The sequence below is a fragment of the Medicago sativa genome, chromosome 3, assembly GCF_051527215.1.
Source record: "Medicago sativa cultivar Bolivia chromosome 3, Bolivia_mono, whole genome shotgun sequence".
NCBI lineage: Eukaryota > Viridiplantae > Streptophyta > Magnoliopsida > Fabales > Fabaceae > Medicago > Medicago sativa.
In genome coordinates this window covers 62,248,194-62,269,136 of record NC_140751.1, presented here as the reverse complement: position 1 = coordinate 62,269,136, position 20,943 = coordinate 62,248,194, and the positions used below count along the sequence as shown (strand labels likewise).

Genomic DNA, 20,943 nt, shown 5'->3' with positions numbered 1-20,943 from the left:
GTGGGTGATAATTTTAGGGTGACAACTAGGGTACCCATGGAAGAATGGTGGGTAATTTACCTCAACCAATGAACATTCATCCTTTTAAGTGGTATCCAACTATCTTGACCCCACCAATAAATTGCTCATTTTCATTGGAATTCACATTTTTACGAATATGTACATCCGGAGTGATATTGTTGGGTATGAAAAGTTCTCACTGTACTGAACTATGATTTGAAGTTGCTTATCATGACTTAGATCCAGGGTAATGTAACACAATACAAAAAGTTCCTCATCCTCAAAAAATTTATATAGATAGGTATTATACATTCAAAATTTATATATATAGGTATTATACATTCCTGTGTCTAATACAAAAACAATCAAGTATTATATTTCATGTGTGTAATACAAATATAACAACAAAATATATGACATAAAACACGAACAAAATATGTTGATATTGTTCACAAGGAACTGTCTTGCCTGCTCAGCAACTCTGCTTCCAAGTTCCAATATACTGTATGAAAGTAAACCTTAATAGTTGATACTTCCCTTGCAGGTGTACCCTATACTATAATTATTCCACATTTTAGGATCATCCGTTAAAATAAGAGTTTGATTTTGCATTGATCAAACAAAAACCTATATAGTTATCATTCATGTATTAGCTCTCACACTTCATTGGTTATTACTTATTACTATGAATATGATTGCTTCTGGTTTAAGACATCTTGGCTCTTGCAAATAATATACCAGCAAAGAGACCTGAAAATAGTGTGCATTATGAATATTAGATAAATAAAGATACCCCCTGCCATGAAAAAAGAAGAAGAAAGAGAAATGTTGAGTGGTTCTGATAAATTACCAAATAAAATGCTGAATAAATTTGATATACTCAGGGGAACATTGAACACTATAATGCCAGCAATAGAGATTGGAATCTTGTTTAAGGAACCTACAAGACTGTAAAACATACACAAGTAGAGATATTGGAACTCAGGAAAAGAACTCAAAACTAAATAAATAAATAAATACCTGAAACAGATAGAATTTTGATGAAGGCACCAGCATTGAGTATGTTTCCTAAATTTATGGCATCCTTTCTTGTCTCTAGATTTTTTTCACAAAGACGCTGCACATTTCTTTAGTTTCTAGGACTGTTAAAAAAAAATTGAACCGCACCAAAAAGAACCGAATTGTGATGAGCAGTTCAGTCCATGACATCACAGTTCGGTTCTTTATGGTATGGTTTGATTTGGTTCGGCTTAACGGCTTGATTATTGATTACTGATTTATTTTAACAGTGGTCCGGTTTTCAGTTTTTTTAACATTCCTACCTAATATCAGCTCCGTTCACAAAGAATCAATTTATTTCAAAAGGTACAGCTCGGATTTTTGCAGAGGTAATTTTGGTTTGGTTTGAAAACACATAACTAGTGCACGGAACCTTTATACCACTTCGGTTCGGTTGAGGATGAACCATTAACAGTTTGATTCTGTTTTACCAAACTTTTATAACGGATTGGTTCCGGTCTGTCCTATTTGTGCAACATTTAGAAGGGCAATCTGTGAGTATTGAATTTGAACTTGAAAAAACTACCTGTATGTTGTAGGGCTAGTTTGATGTAAGAACCACATTGAGGTAAAGCTGATAGAAAGGCCAATTAATCCACTAGCTGTTGCAACAGCCCAAAATGCTGGCAGTTTAACGACATCACTGGAAACCAAAACAAAATTATGGTGAGAATGCAGAAGGCTTCGTTGAATTTCAAAACAAAGAAACATATTCACTCACGCATGTATTACATAATCCCACTCGCCGAAAATGAATATCATGACGATCGCAAAAGGTAAAGACAATAAATTGTTGAGCAACACCATTGACACTTCATTAAGAGAACCAGATTTTGTCGACTTTTTCGCTTCGTCCATGACCCACCGGAGAGTGAGCTGTTGCAAAAAAGAAAACATTCAATCAAAGTTGAAATTGGATATAATTGATATTTTCTTGAACAAAAAAAAAAAAAAAAAGGTTTTCATTTTCACAATTATCAATCCCAGTAACAAACTGAGAAGACTCTTACGGATATGGAAAGAAAACAAAGACTAAATATACATACCGAATAACTTGCAGTAAGAACGCAATTCATAATTTGCCAGGCATAACCGACTGCATCAAAGGAAAGATCTGTAATACCTCCACTGACAGCAGAGATAATCTGTATGGAGTACATACGAGAGAGGAACAATCAAATACATGTATCAAAACGGCCACATAGGCATTTCTTTAACGGAATAAACAGAATCTCAAAAAAGATCAACAACATGTTTATTGAATCTTGAAGGACCTATATGAGTATCTAAAGGACTAGTCTGGTACAATAACATCTTAAAGAACCGCGTGATGTGTTTTGCCCAAATTAGATCATTTAAGTTTATTCAAGAGATGAAACATAATAGTTGAACAAATGAAACTCATAACAGCATTTTTTTTTCTGCATTTTTGTTAGATGTTGAAACAACAAATAGATTTCATTTCCAATTATGCAGAACCATAAATGTCAGACTAAAGAAAGGTTTCACAAACATGGCATCACCAAGGATTCACAAATAAAGTGTTAATTTTCTCAAAGTTAACTACTGATAGATATTGTTGCATTGAAATTTCCCAGCATGTTTAGTCTTGATTCAAACAGTAAAATGGAAATTGAACGTCCAATACTAACAAAGATTTTCCCAACTACTTGAGAATTGTGCTACTTCTTTATTCAAAGTTCAAACACGCGAGATTTCCGTAAGACAAGATGATGTTGCCATCCAAGATATAAATATAGAAATGTCAGATCATTTCCATCACATTCCAATTAAAAGCGAATCAATGAGTATAACACAAGAATGTCACTTACCATCACAAACATTGCAGTCCAAACTTTGGAAGTCTGACGTTTATGGAATAAATATAATTCTCCGATTGCTGTTAAGATATTGGTCACATTCTTGAGAATTGTCACCATTGCAATGTTTATGTATTTCAAACTGAAATAAATGCACCAGAAGACATTAAGTGCATAGATAGGAACTGCACAAGTTGTATTGTTTGCTACAAGATTGAGCAGCATCAAAATTTTAATGTATATCCTCTCAAAATAGGGTATCAGGTTCAACATCTACCGAGGACTTAAATAAATATATATATAAAATAAAGTTCATTCTATACCTATACATGCCCGAGACAAGCATGGCAATAAATATCACATTTACTGGCAACCAGACTCGAACAAGCCTCCAGTTGAGCTTCTCAACTGAAACTCTGCCACATAGAGCCAATAGAACAACAACCAGAGTACTGATCAAGTTCTGCAAAGTAAATGGAAGAATAAACATCACATACGGTCTGATTAAAATCTTTAGCCATCATTTATCATTCTCATAAAGCAAAAATAGCAAAAGAAACTAACTTACCTGATAAAACATCAATGATATTCCTGCATTGAAATTATAACTCGATAAAACAATTTTGTTCAGCATTATCATGCTGCAAGATGAAATACAATAAGCTGTTCCGGAGATAAGTGATACAGGCTTATTCTTAGCTGATCCATGTAATCGATGTCTTTCTTCTTCATCAACATGAACACTGCCATTATCTCCAGCTGTAGCCTTACCTTTTAGAACTCTGTTTATAAAGGTTAATGTGCTTCACATATTATTTATACCATCAATTAAAAATATCAATTATAACATCATAAGGTTAAACTGCAAAGAAAGGAAAATGCTTCAAAGTGGAAAATTTTGTGCCAAATTCCTAGTAGCAGAATTGAAATGAAATCAACAGAATGGGAAAACATCATTACATCGAAATAAGGCAGAAGTGTAATTTAATTGAAACAGTATATTTATGAACAAAAACTGTGGAAAAGGAAATGTGTTTCACACCTGTCATACAAAGCTCTTCGCTCTGCATTTGTTGCGTAGTTCTTTGGCGAAAAATTTCCTTGGTCACGAATTCCATTGAAAGTTGTGTGCACTGCCTTACCCTTTTCATCTAGTGATATGTTTGAACCTATAGTGCTGCCTAATCCTGGCTCTTCAGTGTCATGATCAGTAGCAATGACTAACTTAAAATCAGACGACATATCATAAACCTAGAATTAGGAAAAACAAGGCAAAAACAAGTCAGAAAGATGGAACAGATTCTAATTACAAATTCTACACGAGTAAATCATATCAAATTCATTGAAAAACTACATACTAAAGATATTTTGAGCAGAAAAACTACCAATGTCACATTACGAGGGCGTGAAAAAATTGAATATCGTATGAAACTTAATCAAACCCTAACAGGTTTGTACAGGGTGAGGTAAGAAATTTTCAACTTCATCTGTTTGGAGAATCATTTTCCGACAAAATTTCTAAGAAGCCCATGTGGAAAAAAACACCAGGTGAAAAAGTACCCATATCATGCAATTTTTACATGCCCGCATTGTATAAGAAAAATGGTAAATCAGCATCAAGGAACAAATAATGTTTACAAAAAGGATATAACTTAGTGTTTTTCCTGGTGATGTTTGTGTTGTAATGTGAATGAAAACGAGTAAATACTCAAATTGATCATTGAAATTGTAAGATTCTATCGTAACAATTTAGTCCCTCACATTATCGATTATTTTTAAATGATTCCTAAAACTCAAAATGTTAATCAAATTGTCTCCGTTAGTATTTCTAAGGTCTAGAATGACATCAAGTTGGTAATATTCAAGATGAATTTGAAATTAAGTTCATGTTTGATATCACGGTGACTTTTCTGGAATAACAATGAGTCACCATAATAGCTACATTTTGTAGCTTTTGCAAAATCATGGTGTCTCACCATGAATCTGGAAAAGCCACAACGATACAAAACATAATGTAAGTGAATAATGGCAGACATGCATTTGATAACAAAGTCAAACAAGGTAGAAAATCTATGAAGCACGGACATTCTTCGGATTAGGCATGTCCTGGTGTCGAACACACATCGGTGTCCGACACGACATCTATGATTACATCAAATTATGTCATTTTCTCAAATTATTATCAGTGTCGGTGTCTGAATCTGTGTCCGTGCTTCATAAGAGAAAATTGATTAAATTTTGTGATTTCAAGGATCATTTTTAAATGATGATAATCTGGCAAAGGAATACAACCCTACAATTTCAGGTACCAATTTGGGTATTTACTTAAAAAAAAAAAAAAATACCCAACAAATAAAAAAAACCATGATTACAAAAACAGAACACAAGCACAAAACCAACAAGGAAAAAAGAAGAGAAAAAAACACAGGAATCTTACTGTTTATGCACAATATCCAAAGCGTGATCATCAACAAAAGAAGCAAACTTGAAGTAAATGACAAACACCCAGATGAAGAAAATTTGATAAATGCTCAAAAAATCTGTCTGGGAAATGAAAGAACTGCATCTACCCTAGTAAAGGGTGGTGATTCATGGTATGAACGTGAGAAAAAGGTTGAAGCTTTTTGAAGAACACGCAAAGGTGAAAAGGTGTTAAAAGGAGAGAATCCAGGTGAAGAGAAAGAGTAGAATAATGGGATGGTGTGAATTCCGAGGAATGTAAAGTCAACGAGATTGAAGCAGCCATGGTGTGTATGGTTACTTGAAGAACAAGGAAGTGAAGTGGAAAATGCCAAGGAAAAAGGTGCGGGATTTTTGCGTATAATATGAGGATTGAAGGGCTTTTGTTTAATTTAGAGTAACTATAACGTGTCAGCATTACGTTCATCCGGTTTATTTTTGTTTTGTTAATGAGAGCAAAAAAGAGTGAAATCTCTTTAAAAAAAAAAATTGAGACTAAAAAGATGAGGGAAGATGACTAGTCTAGGAGTAATTAAGAGAAAGATAAATAGAAATAAGATGGTGTAGAAGACGTAATCAAATTCTTTTTTATTGGGTGTGAAGGGTGCATTTATTGGATGTGTGACTCTTCCTTTATTAGAAGTTAGTTCCTCTCGGTCCTTTTTCTCTTTCATAATGTCTGTTCGACTCAATCTCAACATTTTATCTACATTTTTTTCTCTATATTTTGTACTTTTTTTTTTTTTTTTTACCTTTACGAGTCAATAAACGGTTTGATCGGAAAATGAGAGATGGTTACGCAAAAAAGGAAGTTGTGATTCCAAATTCCTATTACTAACGCCTAAAAATCAATTAAAATCCTTTATTTCCCTTGAAAAAGAAAAACCAAAAGTCTCATAAGTACGACATTTTATGTGATGGAGCGTAAAATAGAATATGTATTCCCCACTTTTTAACATTTAGAGTGGGTGTGTATCGATATTGAGCTATTTAAAATTTTATTATAAAAAAAACCCAACAATTTTGTTGTTTAATTTTGGGTTTGACGTCTTAAGGGGGTGCATTGGATTAGGACTTTGAAGGATAATTTTTGCTTAAAAAAGTCTCGAAGATTTTAAAAAGATTTTGTAGGATTTTAATAACTTTCATGATTTTAAAAGACAATCAAGATTTTCAATTTAGATTTCAATGGATTTACATCATATGATTTTAAAGGATTTTATGGATTTATAAGATTTCAAAAGATTTTATGAATTTTAAGGACTCATTGAAAAGAAATGATTACAACACACTCTCTATCATAATATTTTGAATACTTACTCTTATTTTTTATTTTATTTTTATGAGAGATAGAGAGAGGAGGGGGAGAAGGGAGAAAAGAGAGGAGATAGAGGGAGAAGAGAGAGAGAGAGAGAGAGAGAGAGAGAGAGAGAGAGAGAGAGAATGGAGAAGAGAGAGAGAGAGACGAAGAGAGAAGGGAGAGAGAGGAGGGAGAAAAGAGAGGAGAGAGGGAAGGGAGAAGAGAGAAGGAAGAAGAGATAAGAAAGAGATAGTAAAAATTTTTAAAGAAAAATAATCCCAAAAAATCTTATGTCTTCATGAAAGACTTTTTTTTGTTAAAATTTCACTAGACAATCTCACAAAATCCATCAAAATCTAATTTATTAAACAGTCCTTTGAAATTTGAATGATTTTGAATATCATGAGACTTTTTTTAAGTGATGAAAAGTCTTGATTAAATACTTCAAGACTTTTTTAAAATGACAAAGAATCTTGATTGAATACCACAAGACTTTTTTTAAATTGCAAAGAGTCTTGATTGAATACCACAAGACTTTTTCATAATTAAAAAGTCTTTTAAAATCCCTTAAAATCCTAATCCAATATATCCCCCTTAATCTACAGTTTTTAATTTTATTTAATCATTTTTTAAAGGTTGAAATGAATAAAATGTTTTTTAAAGGATGAATAAAAGGGTTTTGTTAATTTAAAAAACATATAAGTATGTCATGCTTTCACTTGCCTTATTTCTAATGTAAAATAATCTAATTTTTTGACACACCATCAAATTGAATGACTAAAATTTTAGGTTGGTCAGAATTTTTGAAATACTAGATGGAACTGCGCAATAAAAAAAAGGAGGATTAGAATTACAATTTGACCTTAGGGGTAAAATAATCTAATTTTTTGACACACCATCAAATTGAATGACTAAAATTTTAGGTTGGTCAGAATTTTTGAAATACTAGATGGAACTGCGCAATAAAAAAAAGGAGGATTAGAATTACAATTTGACCTTAGGGGAACTAAAACTCCATTTTTAAGTTATATTTTTATTTTGGTCAAAAAAAAAGTTATATTTTTATTAAACGTAAAAAAAAAGTCATATTTTTATTAGATCACGTATTTTATTTTAAACAAAGGTATTTTGTTTTTTAAAAGGTTGACTACACCTTTTAAAACGAAGAGGTTGACTATACAAGTTTTAATACTCCCTCCGGTCCTTATTATAAGAAACAATTGACTTTTTTGATTCATAGAATAATTAATGTATCTTGTTATAAATATAGACTAGATACATCACTTACACAATGAACCTAAAAAGTCAACTTTTTCTTATAATAAAGACCGGAGGGAGTATAATTTTATTATATTTAATTCTCTAACAAATGTTCATCATTTTTAGTTTACAACATTATTTGAGAGGGTTATAAATGAAACATTACAGTTTCTTGAGGAGTGTTAGTAATACAGTCTAGGGGTGGCAAAACGGGCTTGACCCGCCGGGCCGGCCCGTTTGGCTCGTTATTTTTGGCGGGCTGAGTCGAAGTTTTGAACTCGTTTTTTATAGTTGGCTCGGCTCGTCTCGTTGAAAAGCGGGGCGGGCATGGGGTGGGGCGGGGCGGCCCGCTTAACTCGTTGGAAACAATTATGTTACGACGACAACAGGAGGAGGAGGAGGTGCACCATATATTCATAACTTAGATGATGATTGACTTGGAGTTGATTGACTTAATAAAAGAATTATGTTGTTGCTGCGATTATTTTGAGAATTGTTTTATGCTTTTGGATTTATCTTGGTTGTTTAGTTTATTTTGAGACTTATTTTATGCTTTTGAATTTATTTTGGTTGTTGGATTTATTTTGGAACTTATTTTATGTTTTTCGATTTATTTATTTTGAGACTTATTTTATCCTTTTGGATTTAATTTGGTTGTTGGATTTATTTTATGATTTGTTTTATGTTGCGCATTTGCCTTATTTTGCTATTAATTATAATGTTGAATTCGATAATTTGTTAATTATCTTGTTTTGCACAAATTTATTTGCCACCTATTCTTTTATATATTTTTTATTATAAAAGCAACATAGTTTTTTTTTTGTAACAATTAAGTTGTAAAAGAAAAATCAAAAAAAGTTTTTTGTTTGGCGGGCCGGCCCGCCAACTCGCAAGTCCGCCACTAAACGGGGCGGGGTGAGATTTTGGACTCGGTCACTAATTTTGACTCGGCTCGTCTAGTCTCGTTTTTAGCGGGCTTAGACGGGGCGGGCCTAAACGGGGTGGGCCGGCCCGCTTTGCCATCCCTAATACAGTCTTTAACACACTCTTTTTTTATTGGTTAAAATTTCGCATGAGTCGTATCAAATTATGTGAGTCTCATCTAAATTTGATTGAACTCTTATAAACTTTAATCAATCAAAGAGGGTGTGTTAAATGTTTGTTGTTAACAATATTCTTGTTTCTTTACTTATTATATCATTTACTACTTTTTTGTTTTTATTTTTAATTTCTCTTTTCAATATAATTAATTAAGGTTAAATTTGTAAACAAATTCATAATCCATGATGATTGGAAAATTCTATGGTTAAGTCATGAGAATGACTTTTTCAGTGAAGTCAACCTTATCCCTAATCATTAGGCATTGTGTATTTAATTCATGTCACGTCAGATTATATGGCGTATTGCACATTTGTCTATAAGATGTGTCATTATATCCTTGCTTATTGCAACTGAGTCCCTAATAAATCAAAATTATTATTATTTTTATTTTATTTTGTAAATCATAAAGCTTATGCATCTTAAACAGAATTTGTTCCTTTCTTATCCCTTTCATTTGCAGAAGTCTGAATCTGTTCATCTTCGTTCCTTTCGAATCTCTTTCATTTGCAGAAGTCTGAATTTGTTCATCTTCATCAGTTCATTTCACTCCAAAATCTTATCATTTCTCTCCAAAATGCATCTGCTCCAACACCAACCATACCTTTCACATCCCTAATCTAGGCGACCTCCATGAAAATCCCTAATCTTTTTTTTTTTGAACAATGAAAATCCCTAATCTTAAATGAATCAAATTTAATTTAAGATCTATGACGGTGGAAGACGAACATTTGAGATTGGAAGATGGATACCAAGAACACCGTTATAATGAGATCGGAAGATCGATACCAAGAACACGGTTAAATGAATTGGAAGATGAATTGATCTCGAAATTTGAGGAAGATGAATTGAGGTCGAAAAATCACTAACACAGTTCATTAAATGTATACCACAAACACCGTTATTTAAGATCAGAAGATGAATATGAGTTAGTGATTTTTCGTTCGGCATATGAATTGGAAGATATGAAGAACACGAATGAAGACGAACACGAAGGAAACTGAATTTTACTTTTGTGTGAATTCATGTTTGTATGAAGAAGGTCATGAGGAAAGCAAAATTGTACATAATTGCAATTAAGAAGGTCATGGTTAAACAAAATAACTTTTCAAAAAAAGTTAGTTTCATGACTGCACCGTAGAAGTGCCCTGACAAAATAACTTTTTCAAAAAAGTTAGTTTCATGACTGCACCGTAGAAGTGCCCTGATTGGTTTTACTCCATCAATTTCTTTTTGAGCGTTATTTTTCAGAATTTTTTTGTGTTGTTTTCAAATTACATGATATTAAATTTTGTTTTACAAAATCTATCTCTACTTATTTACCGCTGACAGAGATAACTAAATTAAGATTTTTTTTTTTTTTTAAGATGAGTAAGTTAAGATAATAAATAGTTGAAGATAATAAATGAAATATATGAAATTGTTTATGAAAAGTAGTAAAATTTAATAGTTTCATTGGTTCGTGGAAACAATATCAAAACAACACTTAAGAAACAACCGAGATAATATTAAAATAAGTGTAACTATAACAAAAAAGTCTTAAAATGAATATTATTTTCAGTTTCTAATACAATATATTTCTACCAATTGACTTAAAGATTACATGAAATATTTCTCTGTTTTTAATCATTGTATTTATTAATATAGAAGTAAAAGTCTGAACTAAAACTAATTTTGAAACAATTTAAAAAAAAATCATTTTGAGATAGAGTGAGTAAAAAAAGTAAAATAAAAATTGTTGTGTTAATTGATGAATGGGGGTAACCAAGAGACTAGCGAGTGCTATAGGTGCAATAAACCCATTAAGATAAAAGTTATCGTTTTCTTTATACTTTACTCTCTGCGTTTCAAAATATAAGCAAAATTTACTTTTTAGGTTTATTCATTATTTAATGATGTAGAGAAATGAAGGGAGTACCAATTACCATAGGTGAGGAAATGAAAAATTGTAGAGAAAGAGAAAGCAGCAAGAAAAAAGACTTTTGAGTACAACCTCACATTCTTCCAAGCTCAAGTTCCAACATTCACCACCATCATCATCAAACCCTCCTAGTGTGAGTTCCATTTGATTCCGTTCTTCAGAGATCACGGTGTGAAATAGAGAAATTTGGGGTTTTTGAAACAAATTAGTACGTGAATGATTCTTTTCTAAAAATTGGTGTTATTTTTATTCATGATCAGTGGTTAATGTAGATTGTTGTTCTTGTTTTTTTTATTGATGGTTTGATTGTGCTGTTATTTCTTGCTGCATGTTGATTCTTGAGTAACTTAATCTTGTTTAAGTGTTTTTTGGTTACAGTAATCTTGTTTAAGTTTGGTGTCATGTCAAGATTTATTTTTTTGTGGTTAAATCGCTATTATGATTTGATCTTGTCATGAGTGTGAAAAATGGTGTGGAAGTCAACAAAATATGTTGATGTTGTTTTAAATATTAGTCAAAAAAATCTGGCACTGATGATGATCTGTTCCTGTTCTCCTACTTTTCATAAATCAAACTCAAGTTTATATCATGGAATTTATATATTTAAAAGTTACTATAATGTACAATTGTCCACAAGTCTTAGTTCAAGTGACAAATGTTATTGCTAGGTTGTACTGCGAGGACAATATTATGCAGGAGCCGATGTTCAAACTCTGGACTCCCCACTTTTTAAATGTGTGAGCTCTAACCGTTAGTTTACTTGACCAAACAATAATAATATGAATTATGCTATGTTTCCTCATTAAAAGAGGAAGGAGGGTTTAGCATAAAATTGTTATACGGTGAGAAATTTCCTTCGGTAAAGGAGGGTCTGGTAAGCGAAGTGCGAGTAGGGATACCTTGTCCGATTGTAATGTTTAACTTACTTTATTACATGCTAAGATCTCGTAGGTGTCTCAGTCTCACGCATGTTGAGACTTAAAAGTATTAGTTATTAATGTTTTATTATTATACATATTTATATATACAACCTCATATGTAATGTTGATATGATTGTTAGTTATCAAAGATGATATTCAGAAGCAAGGTGTGTGGAATGGATAGCAAGAACTTGACAGTTGAATTGAACAATGCATCTGAGCGAGATTCTAGCATGAAAGGTAAACCAAAATATGATAAGTTCAATGTAGAAACAGAAATCACCAAAGACTTCAAATTCAGTATTGGAATGGAGTTTTCTTCTCTACAACTATTTAAGGATGTTGTTCAAGAGCACAATGTGTTAAATGACTGAGAGATAAAATTTACCGAGAACGACAAATGGAGGGTTAGAGCTGTTTGTAAGTTTCACAAAAAATGTGGATACACTATTTTTGTGAGTAGAGTGGTAAGGACAACCACATTTAGGGTGGGGACAATATGTCCAGAGCATACTTGTGGAAGGGTGTGTGCTAAGAAGAGTTTCAAGTCTAAGCAGGTTGCAAAAGTCGTAGTTAAACACGATTACAAAGAAGAACAACCTGCTATACAACAGCTTCCAATAGCTGCACCTAAAAAGAGGGTAAATTTTATAGCTGTATTGTGCTAAATTAATTGTTCTTCATTGTTATTGTGTTTGGTATATATAACTTGTTATTGTGTTTTTTTATATTAGGCGAGGCCGAAGGAAAAGACTTCAAGCAATGTCAAACCAAATGAACGAACAAAGAAAAAAACAAATAATCGACTCCATGCACGTAGTACTTCTAAGAAGACGAAAGGATTAGAGAAACAACAACCCAAAGTGCTTGTTGATGTAGAGCCTCTCAACCGGAATCAAGAACTGCGTGCTGATGGAGAGCCTCTGGAGCCAATTTCTGCGATGAAACTTGTACCGACAACTGCTGATCCTGTACCATCTGATGTGAGCCTGTTTGTCATCATTTTATTTCAATTCTTAGTTACTCAATAATAGACTTTATTTAACATCTCAATTGGATATTGTAGGAAAAGAAAAGAAAGAAAAAAGTGACAAGAAAATTGGATTTAAAGAAGGTAAGGACTAGTGATAGATTGAGAACCTTGACCTTCAAAAGAGTATATGATGGTCCTGGGAGAGATGCAACCAGTCCAATCGTGATAAATGATAATGATTATGATGATGATGATGAAGAAGAAAAATCACATGATCCCAAAATTGGAAGTTGCATGCAAGCCTTGAGAAGTTGCGACGAAATTTCCAAAAGTTTGACGAAAATCCATTCGTCATGCTTTGTTTAGGACTTGTATGATATGTATTTTGCTATGGTGGTATAAAAACCAGTAACTGCTTACTTATATGAGGAATGTGTAAAAAAATTTACACTAATAATGTACATAAATTCAATTATCATGGTTTATTATTCTCATTATTTCTCCTCTGTCTGTTCTGCCTTTCTAAAAACCTGTAAATTTTCTCCTTATTTCTCCTTATTGGCAAGGTGTGTTTCTGATCTTGAGTTTGCCTTTGTTGATTAATTATGCCTAGCATTGAGCTGCTCTCAACTCATGCTTCTTTTCAAGTGGGCCAAGAGTTTTATATTTAACATTTTTGTTTCATGTTGTGTGTGTTTAGGCCAAGCCAACTTCCTAATAGTTTTATTTCATTCATATTCTAATTTGATTCCTTTCTTCATGCATGTCTATCAATTTCAGAGATTAAGGTATGGAACAGAGTAATTTGGGGTTTTGGGAACAATCAAGGGTGTGAAATGTGAACGATTTTTTCTATGAACTTTTATTTTTAATTCATATTTATAAGTGGAAAGCTTCGTTCTTCCTCTTCTTCTGGTTAATACTTATAAAGCACTTGGAGTGGTTAACCAAGAATCAAAATCCATATCCATCTAATCCATCCATTTTGCCACCCCTAACCAAGATTATAAATTGCTCTATGAACTTCTCAGTTTTGATCAAAAACCTCTAGATTTATTAGACTATAACGTTCGTTGCACAATTTTTTTCTTTTTTTTGAATCGGCATATATATTTCAAAGGCCAAGCACCAGAAGTGCAAAAATGGCAAGCTGATACAACAAATAAAAGCCCTGCCTACTGTTACAAAGCGATCAGCAGCAAGGGACTTTGCATAAAGAATAAGCACGGCAACAGAGAGAAGGCCAAAACAGCCAAAACACACCAAAAAATGAAAATGTACAAAAACCCTCCCAAATTGCCGGGCCATCAGTACAAAACCTGCAGCAACAGCGAAAGGAGCCTAACAACAAACTCCCAATGCGGATCCAAAAAAGACAGCGCCGTTCATCTTCTATTTAGGCACTCTCTAGGATTCCAAGTCCACTCATAGAAGAGGAAAGAAGCTATCTTTAACCTACTCAAAGTCCAAACCCAAGACACCGCTTTGATTTCATCCACGATCTCCTCCACTTCCTTCCTTTGATTCATGAAGATCCTTGCGTTTCTTTCCTTCCAAATAAACTAAATTGTTGCGTGCCAAATCAACGAAAACCCCTTCTTAAGTCTCTTCGAGTTCGCTTCATTATTCCAACATTCAAATTGAATAAATAAATTATGTGGAGTAATAAAGTCTAAAGCCAATTCAAGATACCACGCCCAAATTAAAGAGGAGACATCACAGTGTAGGAATAGGTGAGTAGATGTCTCCACCCGTCTCCCACACAAAACACAAAGAAGGGACGCATCCGGTTCTAAGATGTGACGAAATGCAAGATTATCTCTTGTCGGAATGCGATCAAGGAGTAAGGACCACGAGAACGCCACAACTTTTGACGGAGCCGGACTCTTCCATATCAAAGAAAAGACCCCCTCCTCTAAAACCCCCACGCCCTCATCCACAAGAAAGATATTTTCCAATATAGTATAGGAGGATTTTACCGAAAACAATCCATCTTCATCCGGAATCCATGTCCACCTATCCTCATCTCCGTTGAAAACAACCTCCTCCAAGAGAGCCATCAAATTGTCAACAAGGTTGGCCTTCGACCAAAACATTTGTCTCCTCCAAATTAAATTCCACTGCCGCCCCCCTCCATGAAACACAACCACTTCCCTCACCATAGCTTCCTTACAACTTGAGAGAGAATAAAGCCTAGGGAACAAATTGAATAAAGGCATTTCCCCCAACCACCTATCCTTCCAAAAACTAGTTTTCATACCATTGCCTATCTTCCTTCTCACCCTATTTGTGAACCAATTACCTCCGACACCCTCCTCCACCAAGTTCATTAAATTTCTCCACCAAAGTGAAGTAAATTTAGGCCACCTAACTCCCTCACCCGGTGCCAAGCCACTAACATGGTCGCCATATTTATCTATCAACACCCTTTTTCAAAGCGGTTGCTCCTCTTGGAGTAAGCGCTATTTCCACTTAGCCAAGAGACTCAAATTAACCATCTTTACATCCCTAACCCCTAAACCTCCTTTGTTTCTTGGTTGGCAAACCTTCATCCACTTTACCCAACAAACTTTCCGAGCTCCACCAACACCACCCCAAAGGAGATCTCTTTGGATACGGGTAACCATCTTAAGCACCTTTGCCGGAATCTTCAAAAAGAATAAGTAGAAAATAGGAATAGAATTTAGAACGGAATTAAGAAGAACAATTCTACCTCCTAAACTCACATACTTGTTGCCCCAAGAATTAAGCCTCTTCTTCAATTGTTCCAACATTGGCTCCCAAGTTGACAACTTCCTAGCATTAGCTCCACCCGACAATCCCAAATATTCGAAAGGAATAGCTCCCTCTCGGCAATGTAGAAAATTACACGCCGCTTCCATAAAGTCTCCTTGCACATTAACACCAATTAGGGAACTTTTGTGGAAATTAACTTTCAACCCCGACGCCATTTCAAAACCTCTAAGAACGGCTTTCAATGACCAAAGGTTATCCACCGTTGGTTCACCAATACATAAAGTGTCATCGGCATATTGCAAATGGGAAACGTCCATTCCACCCATTTTCACCTCAAAACCTCTAAACAAATTACGATTAACCGCATTTGTCATCGAGCCACTAAAACCTTCCGCCACCAAAAGGAACAAAAACGGAGCTAACGGGTCACCTTGCTTGAGGCCTCTTTGCACACTTATCTCTTCGGTCAGACTCCCATTAACTAGAATTGACATATTTCCGCCACAAACACAAGCCTTCATCCACCTCACCCATTTCGCCTCCATTCCCACCCTTCTCATCATATACTCAAGAAAGCCCCAATTTACCGAATCATAAGCCTTCTCGAAATCCACCTTTAGAATCAAGCATTCGCGATTCAACCTTTTCGCCAAATCCACCACCTCATTCACAATTAAAACTCCATCCACCAAATGCCTCCCTTTTAAGAAAGCCGATTGTGAAGCCGATATTATGGAATTCATCACCTTAGAAAGTCTCTTTGCTAACACTTTTGAAAGAAGCTTATACAAACTTCCCAACAGAGATATTGGACAGTATTGGCTTAGAGTCATCGGAGCACTAACCTTTGGGATGTGAGTAACAAAAAAGGATAGGAAGCTCTTAGGAATCACCTCATTTGCATAAAATTGATCAAACAAGATACGAATTTCATGCTTCAAAAGATACCAAAACTCTTTGAAGAACGCAAAATTAAATCCATTGGGATCCAGGCTTTTATTACCGTCACTAGTTTTGATCACTTCTTCAATTTCCGCCAAAGAAAAAGGAGCAATAAGCTCCCTATTTTCTTCCCCGGATAGCATCGCAAAATCCATCAAAGGTAGGCCTCTCCTAATGTGAATCCGCCACGTGGTTTCTAAAATAATCCACAATCACTTGCCTAACCTCCGTTGGTTCTTCCACCCAATTTCCGTTGGCCTTGATTGCTTTTAGAGAATTCCAGGTTGCCCTTGCTTTCACACATCTATGGAAATACTTCGAGTTTGCATCCCCCTCTTTTAGCCACTTGGATTTGGATCTTTGGAACATACTAGCATCCTTACTTCTTGTAATATCCCTCCATGAAATTTTTTTAAGCCAAGGGCAAAATTGGTATTTGCCAACAAAAATTCATTTTATAAATTATTTCACCACAACATTCTACACAATTCTAATTCCTTCTCTCTCAAAAGTCCAACATAATTTCTTCCCCCTTCTCCCTTTACACCATCGGCCACCATCATCCTTCCTCACCACCATCACAAAAATTTTCATCCTTCATGAAATCATCCAAATTTAACCATAAATAGGTCCCTTGTGGTGCTACTATAAGAGTTTAGCAAGCAAAATTCATCCTTCCCCTCTCATAGAAGCAAACCGCCCTTCATTTAAAAAAATTTCCAAATCATCAATTCTCACTCCAATCCATGGGAAATTGTTTGGAAGCTTGATTATAGGAGTAACCATGAAGTATTAAGCCATTGGTACCTTTGGAAGAGACAAGAGCTTGGCTAGAAGTTTGGAACTTGAGAAGGTGCCACAAAGTGTTCAAGAGGAACCTCCACAAGATTGTGAGTCCTTTATAGTTATAACTCTTCCTTTTGGGTAGTTGAATTATGCTATATGACATGCTAACATGTGACATAAAATAACTGTGACATAGTTAGTGTAGTTATGTCATAAGCTAGGTACCCTCACTTGTTGTCCTAAATGACTCTTTTATGTTGGTGATTATGATGATGAATTGTTGATGATGAATTTAGAATGGTAATTGTTGATATAAGTGATTACACTTGAATTCATGATTTCGAGACGAAATTCGTCTGGTTTTCACTGGCTTGTACATACTGCTGTATGATCCATAATCGGGTAATAATTGGATTTTTGGATTCCTCATTCAATTGCCTACAGTTTGGACACAAATTTCGTATGATTCGGATTAGAAACGAATTCGGAAAATGCAATTGAAGTTGGTAAAATCCTGCTGGAATTTGGTTACGGGTTTTGGGACAGAGCTCCACTAAAACAGCAAGAACTTTCTCTCTGTAACCTAGAATCAAGTGATTTTTAATGCTATGGTTAGCTAACAAAATTCTGGACGTTTTGACACCAGTTCCATGAATTTTAGACCAGTATTGAAGTCTATAGGTGACTTTGAAGTTTGGGGGCAGAAGTATAAATTGTGCCGAACTATGAATTGTAAGTTGTTTTGATGTTGGCTGAAGAACAGAAGCTTAGCAGTGGAATTAAGGACTGAAGAATGACATAAAAATGGATGCTTAAGCTGTTATAAAGTTGCTAAAAGTGGTTGAGGTGAGTTCCTTTAGTTAGAAAACCCACCTTTGGGTAGTAAATTATATCATTAAATTGCTAATGTGTGATTATGAATTATTAGAATAAGTTGACATAATTATAGCATGACTATTATGCCATATGAATGGTACATTTGAACAAAATAAATATGAGATAGTAGAATGATTATTTCCGAATTAGGTATCCTTATTAGTGTATTCTGAAATCTCTTTTATGTTAATAAGTATGTTTATGCTAGTATAAATGTTGGAGTGAAATTCTATCAAGACAATTGATGTATATAATTATAGAAATGATTTGAAAGAAAATTTGAAAAGCAGCCTATGAGTAACATGCTCATAGTGAATTATAGAAAATCCCAGAAGAAAAAAAAATGGAAATGAGTAGAAAAATTGAAATGAGTAACATGCTCATAGGAAAAAAAAAAGAAAAGAAAATTGAGAAAATCTCCGTTTACTACAACGAAGAGATAATGTAGCCTATGACGCACGGGTCATAGTAACGAATACGAAAACTCCGTTTGCCACAACGAAGAGATAATGTGGTATATTTCCGTTCGCCACAACGAAGAGATAATGTGGTATATATTACCGTTCGCCAGAGATAATGTGGTATATTTCCGTTCGCCACAACGAAGAGATAATGTGGTATATTTCCGTTCGCCACAACGAAGAGATAATGTGGTATATATATTTCCGTTCGCCACAACGAAGAGATAATGTGGTATATATATTTCCGTTCGCCACAACGAAGAGATAATGTGGTATATATCTCCGTTCGCCACAACGAAGAGATAATGTGGTTTATGTACAAATAATGAGAAAATAATTTATATTGATGAGATATTTATATTGAGTTGTATAAATGAGAAAATAATTTATATACTTTATTGATAGTAAATTCATATCATGAGATGCGATGATAAAGTAGACGAGAATGTGTCAAAATTTCAGTAGCTTTGTACTTTAGAGAAGTGTAGCAATATGACAATTTTGTTTGGAATGAATTAGCTACGAAGCAATATTTTATGGGCATTTTACTAATCGTTGGAAATGAGGAATTTTAGTTATGGAACTCCGGCTTGGCTAGCCGAAACTAGTTGTTATCGGAAAGGAACCAGAGACATACTCAAATAAGTATGTCAAAGTATAACCTATACTAGAATACGATAGATTTGATATATGTGTTTGTGATTATTATGTTTATGATTAAAGTATGAGTATGACTATATTTATTATATGATCAAAATAGTATTTCAGACAGCGATTTTAGTTATCCCTTGATCGCTCAGTTATGCATAATGAAATTGTATACACCCAAAATGGGTTGAGGTTAAAAACAGATGGCGATCCTTAGGTTCTCCAAGGTTGCCTACAACCTAGGATAGATGGAACTCACTGAGACATCTTGTCTCACCCAAATCCCTTTTATTTATTTCAGATGTACAAGTTATTATACGATAGGATGACTCGTGATGAAGAAGCAGAAGTAGCTGGACAATATAAAGTACACGTCAGTGGTACTATTTATGAGTTAACAGGTGAGAAATTCTATGATTTGTTCAGAGAGTTTTTTTATTTATTGTAATTTTAATGTACCCGATGCCGAGTTTAACACTCATGCTAGATATCCTAGGTAATTTTCTAGTAGGGGTGTTACACTTCTAAGAAGCCTCCACATCTCTTCAAACTTCTTCTTCCTCCCCTCCACATCCTCCCCACTCAACACCCCATTTTCACCGTTGGCATCTAACACCGCAATCTCCGCAATGAGTTTATCCACTTTAGAATTTACATATCCATATTCTATCTTGCTCCACGCTCTAATTTCATCCTTTAAGCCTTTTAATTTATTCTTCAAAATTACCCCCATCCACCCTTCTTCCCTATGACTTCTCCACACCTCCTCAACCAATTTCTTGAAGTTCCGATTTTCCAACCAATAATTATTGAAGCGAAAAGGTTTTTTTATCGAGAGATTCAATCTAATCGACCCTTTTTTTTATCAGATGCTATATTCGGATTAACATATTTCGGAGGTTGAGCAATCTAAAGAGCGCACAGAACAATTTCATTTGTCATCATCATGTTTGTTCTTATTTCATTGTTTGTCATCTAACCCATTAGTTGTCATCATATATACATTTTCATTTTTATTTAATATATTATATAATATAATATACAAATGTAATACTAGAAAGGAAAGAAAATCAAACAACTTTTTGTTTTCTTTTTAAATGCAAAGGTTTATCATCACCCAAACATAGTACTAGGTAAGTACGAGCTGTCACCATCTAAAAATCCAGCTCCAATACATTGATCACACGTCACATTTCCTCATGACATAAGAGCATCCACAATGGTAGTTCCTTAACAAGGACTCCTTAAATGGACCCCACGTGACACATCACTTATTTATAATTTTTTAATAAAAGTACCTATTAAGGACTCAATGACTCCAATGGCAATACACTAATAAGGACTCCAATGAAAAGTACTTAAATAAGTTCCACTATCTTTTCATATTAAACAAAAATAATTTATCTATTATTCATTTTTACAAGTGGGACCAAGTAGTACACATTTTATTACTTCTTTATGCAAGTGGGACCAAGTAGTACACATTTTATTACTTTTTTAAACGTGGGACCCGTTAGTTACCCAGGAGAGAGAGGGTCCTTATATAGTTGCCCGTTCCTTAACGGGGACTCAATTTTTCTTCCTCCAATGGAGGGTTCTTAACGGGGAGTGGTCCTTGTTAAGTAAGGACCCCCCATTGGAGATGCTCTAATGATGATTTTAGGCTACAAAGTACCAACCTTT

At 34.2% G+C, this 20,943-nt stretch overlaps 1 protein-coding gene and 1 pseudogene across 3 annotated transcripts; one reads left to right on the top strand and one right to left on the bottom strand.

Annotated features, from left to right (window-relative positions):
* Positions 1-270: 270 nt before the first annotated feature.
* On the bottom strand, positions 271-5,568 carry LOC146938962 (GDP-mannose transporter GONST2-like). 2 transcript variants are annotated; one of them, XM_085752796.1, is made up of 10 exons: positions 5,450-5,568; positions 3,922-4,130; positions 3,448-3,661; positions 3,203-3,342; positions 2,892-3,021; positions 2,106-2,204; positions 1,781-1,935; positions 1,586-1,702; positions 851-948; positions 271-750 (listed from the first exon to the last, which is right to left on the bottom strand). In XM_085752796.1, exons 2-10 carry the CDS (start codon positions 4,119-4,121, stop codon positions 707-709), a joined length of 1,197 nt encoding a protein of 398 aa, XP_085608922.1. In that variant the 5' UTR covers positions 4,122-4,130; positions 5,450-5,568; the 3' UTR covers positions 271-706. The 2 variants fall into 2 exon arrangements, with proteins under 2 accessions (XP_085608922.1, XP_085608921.1); XM_085752795.1 differs by having other exon boundaries at positions 5,317-5,541.
* A 5,568-nt stretch (positions 5,569-11,136) lies between these two features.
* On the top strand, positions 11,137-13,308 carry LOC146938961 (uncharacterized; annotated as a pseudogene). The gene is made up of 3 exons (XR_015031463.1): positions 11,137-12,479; positions 12,573-12,821; positions 12,905-13,308. The product of XR_015031463.1 is annotated as an uncharacterized LOC146938961 (transcript).
* The last annotated feature ends 7,635 nt before the right edge of the window (positions 13,309-20,943 follow it).

Coding starts and splice junctions, on each gene's coding strand:
- LOC146938962 (XM_085752796.1), bottom strand. CDS start 4,121: ATGTCGTCTGATTTTAAGTTAGTCATTGCTACTGATCATGACACTGAA. Junction 1,936..2,105: donor TTCTTACTGCAAGTTATTCG/GTATGTATATTT, acceptor TTTTTGCAACAG/CTCACTCTCCGGTGGGTCAT. Junction 949..1,585: donor ACTAGCCCTACAACATACAG/GTAGTTTTTTCA, acceptor TATGTTTTACAG/TCTTGTAGGTTCCTTAAACA.